Genomic DNA, 3612 nt, shown 5'->3' with positions numbered 1-3612 from the left:
AGAAAATATTGAGGGATTAAAATCGGGGGGAAAAGCCAAAATGAATTTAATCAGAAAAATTTTATAAAAAATCAGCTCTTTCATTGCTGGGGTTTTACCCAAGTTCTTAAGATCTGAGATGATTGTGGAATTAACAATTAATGGATGGACCAAGACAAAGACCACATAAAAGCAAAATGCACCATGATTTCTTTCTGAAACCCAAAATTCTCACACCAAACGAAAGCATGTGTTCATGAATATTTTTCTATTTATTGCGACTAATCTCGTGAAAATCCAAGAAGCAACTACGAGATGCGAAATCAGTAGCGGCAGGCTCGCAGAGCTAAGCCTTCTAATTTTGTGCCAACTTTGCGGCATTTAAGATTGCCAAAAGAGATATAAGAATTAGCCGCCACCGCTTCACACGGCACAAATGTGTCCACCATCCAAGGCTACAGCGTTAAAAAATCACACACTTCAACAACCACGCGTCATCGGTATCCCATACGTGTCCACTGCCCTAGTTTGTGGGAACCTTAAGAAACCCCCACCTTCAAACGCCATGCACAACACTAGCAGTGCTAGCACCTCAGAAAAGTACAGAAACGAAGAGGGCCGGCCGGTGTTAAACTGTTAATTAATGGAAAAGAAAGAAGAGACTAATAATAACAAGGAGGAGAGGAACAATGAGGGGAAAGAGGAGGACCGAGTTCCTCAAATGGCGTTGAATCACGTCTCGAGGCTCTGTAGAGACGTGAAAGAGTCCATTGATTTCTACTCCAAGGTTCTTGGGCTGGTCTTGATTGAGAGGCCACCAGCTTTTGAATTTGATGGAGCATGGCTGTTCAATTATGGCGTTGGGGTTCACTTGATCCAGGCCAAGGATGAAGACAGTTTGCCTAAAACAGATCGTGTCTTGGATCCCAGGGATAACCATATCTCTTTTCAGGTAATTGATTCGATTCTCTGGCTATCAGATAACCATATGTATTCTTTCACGCATATATTCTTGTATATTCAAGATTTTTTCTATATGTACTTTTGTCAATTTTAGATAAAAATATGCCTTGAACTACTTTAAAAAATTGTTTTTAATATATAAAAAATACAAATTTAATTCTAAGAAAGTCAGCGAAATTTTAAAAATCAAGAAAGTAGACAAATTTTTAAAAATCAGAAAAAAAAATCTAGGAACATGAAAATTTCATTTTTTTTGCAGAAAGGTATACGGAAGAAGATATAAATATATAAAAAATAAATGAGAGTATAAAATTCTTAAAGGGAGGAGAATACATTCAATATACAAGGATAGATAGATGGATATAATTGATTCTTTTTTTTTTTAATGAGAATCAAGACTTAAAATTTTGTTACTTTTTAAAGGTATATATAGGTATACGAGAGGAGATGTGAACATTAAATGGAATAAAAGGATGGACATTATATGGTGAGTTTTAAATGCAAATATATAATGGCGGAGTCAGGATTTTTTAAATAAAAAAATAAATTATTAATAAAAATTTAATATTATATATTATATAGATATGCATTATATAGAGAAATTAATTTGAAATATATATACTAACTTATATCAAACAAAATTAATTTAAGAATATTTTCAAAATGAAAAAATTAACTTAAGTTAATTAGTTTTTTTTCACGGTTTGGTTTTTTTGATTTTTTTTTATTTTCTCGGTGTAATCAGTTTTTCGGGTTTTTTTTACCGCTAAAGTTAACAATAGCTAACTTGGGTTAATTGATAACCAACAAAAAAAAAAAATTAAATCTGCTAGATATTATTAATATTCTAATATAAAAAAAAATTAAAGAAAAAAACAAAGATTAAAGGGGCAATTCCCCCCTCACCGCTACTGCAAACATATATATTTGGAATGGAAGAAAGATGTAAATAATTCCTATATTTAGATGGATAGACGCTCGTCGATATTTGCTGAACAAAATTCCTTAAAAATCCTCAAGATCTCATTTAGTACTGCTGATGCCTTTTTTCTTTCCTATTTAATTCCGGTGAGGCATCAGGCCCTGAAAACAACTGGGAGCTAGCTAGTTTTAACACAAGGCTGATCAATGAGTGCCGAAGCAAATGAATGTTGGATGAACTTGCAGATGAATTATTATTTATTTATTTTGTGTGTGTGTGTGTGTGTGTGTTACGGTCAATAAACCATTTATGTTGCAGTGTGAAGACATGGAAGCACTGGAGCAGAGGTTGAAGCAGTTCAACGTGAAGTACACGAAGAGGACAATAGACGAAGATAAAAAGGGAACAAAGATTGACCAGCTTTTTTTCTGTGATCCAGATGGGTACATGATCGAGATGTGCAACTGTGAGAATCTTAAGCTTGTTCCAGCGGGTTCATTAGGCAATATAAAGCTACCATGCGATCGGCATAATCCTCCTGTTGATTTGGAGAACGGGCGTCATGCAAAATAAGACTTCTGGTTTTCGTTTTTGTATGAATAACACGCATAAGAAAAGTAGTTTCATATTATATTAAGTAATACTTTAAAAGGCGTGGGGAAATTACTGTAGCTTCCCCACGGGTTTCACTTATTAATATATTATATTATTATAATTATTATATTATATTATAGAATTTTTTTTTCGTTTTTAATTTTTTTTGTTTTTTTAATGAATTTTTTTGTTTGATTTAATTTGTTAATGTTAAATTTTTTTTATTTAGTTATCAAATTTTCATGATACGGATCCCGGGTTTGATGGGTTAACCTGATTTGACGAGTTAACCGATATTTTTTATTTTTAATTAATTTTTTTCGTTTAATTTAGTTTGTTAATGTTAAATTTCTTTCTATTTAATTATCAGACTTTCATGACACGTATCTTGGGCTTGACGAGTTAACTTGGTTTGATGGGTTAACCCAGTTAATTCTGAGTAAACCCATCAATTTTTTTTTCTATCTAGTTCTCAAACTTTCTTGACGCAAATCTCAGGTTTTACGGGTTTACTTGATTTGAAGGGTTAACCCAATTAATTCAGATTTTTTTCTTTTTCTTCATTAGTTTTTTTCTTCCTGTTGGTTTTTTTCTTTTTAATTATTTTATTTAATTATCACATTTTTATGACATGACCTTATAGTCAGACCTACATCCAATATTCTTGGGTCCGGTGTTGCAGTCAGGCTCACTTAAACTTGGCTCATGCAAGTTTAATGTTATTATTAATATTATAAATATTACTTTTAGATCAGGCGTTGCAGCTAAACCCGAGACTCTTAGGCATAACTTTGCAGAAAAACCTAACACTTTTAAATCTTAGTTTTTTTATATATTTTTTATGTAAAAAAAAGACCCGCGGCATCGCGCGGGTCATGTAACTAATATATATATATATAATTCATTGAAAAAAAAATGGAGGTAAAATGTGGATACGGGTTCCTACTTCCTAGCTTGTCAAATTAGCCTCGACACAAATATTTTTTAATTAATGGCTGTTGCTTGATACAAAAAAATAAATAAATAGAATTCCATGTATTTTGTTGTGATAAAAGTGAAAGTTGATGCACTAGCATTAATTGTGCATTTTAAAATATATTAATATATCAATATTAATTTAATATTTTTTTAGAAAAATATTTTAAAAAATAAAT

General features: G+C 31.6%; 1 protein-coding gene across 1 annotated transcript; it reads left to right on the top strand.

Annotated features, from left to right (window-relative positions):
• Positions 1-292: 292 nt before the first annotated feature.
• Positions 293-2483, top strand: LOC7482312 (glyoxylase I 4). Its single transcript, XM_002313290.4, has 2 exons — positions 293-931; positions 2183-2483. The coding sequence occupies exons 1-2, from the start codon at positions 623-625 to the stop codon at positions 2435-2437; spliced, it is 564 nt and encodes a 187-aa protein (XP_002313326.1). The 5' UTR covers positions 293-622; the 3' UTR covers positions 2438-2483.
• Positions 2484-3612: the final 1129 nt, after the last annotated feature.

Source organism: Populus trichocarpa, chromosome 9, assembly GCF_000002775.5.
Source record: "Populus trichocarpa isolate Nisqually-1 chromosome 9, P.trichocarpa_v4.1, whole genome shotgun sequence".
In the NCBI taxonomy this organism is placed as follows: domain Eukaryota; kingdom Viridiplantae; phylum Streptophyta; class Magnoliopsida; order Malpighiales; family Salicaceae; genus Populus; species Populus trichocarpa.
This window is presented reverse-complemented; position numbering and strand designations above follow the sequence as displayed.

Bases quoted from the DNA above. Each gene is read 5' to 3' on its own strand.
- LOC7482312 (XM_002313290.4), top strand. From the start codon at position 623: ATGGAAAAGAAAGAAGAGACTAATAATAACAAGGAGGAGAGGAACAAT. The intron at 932-2,182 runs GTAATTGATTCG...TTTATGTTGCAG, and splicing joins ATAACCATATCTCTTTTCAG to TGTGAAGACATGGAAGCACT.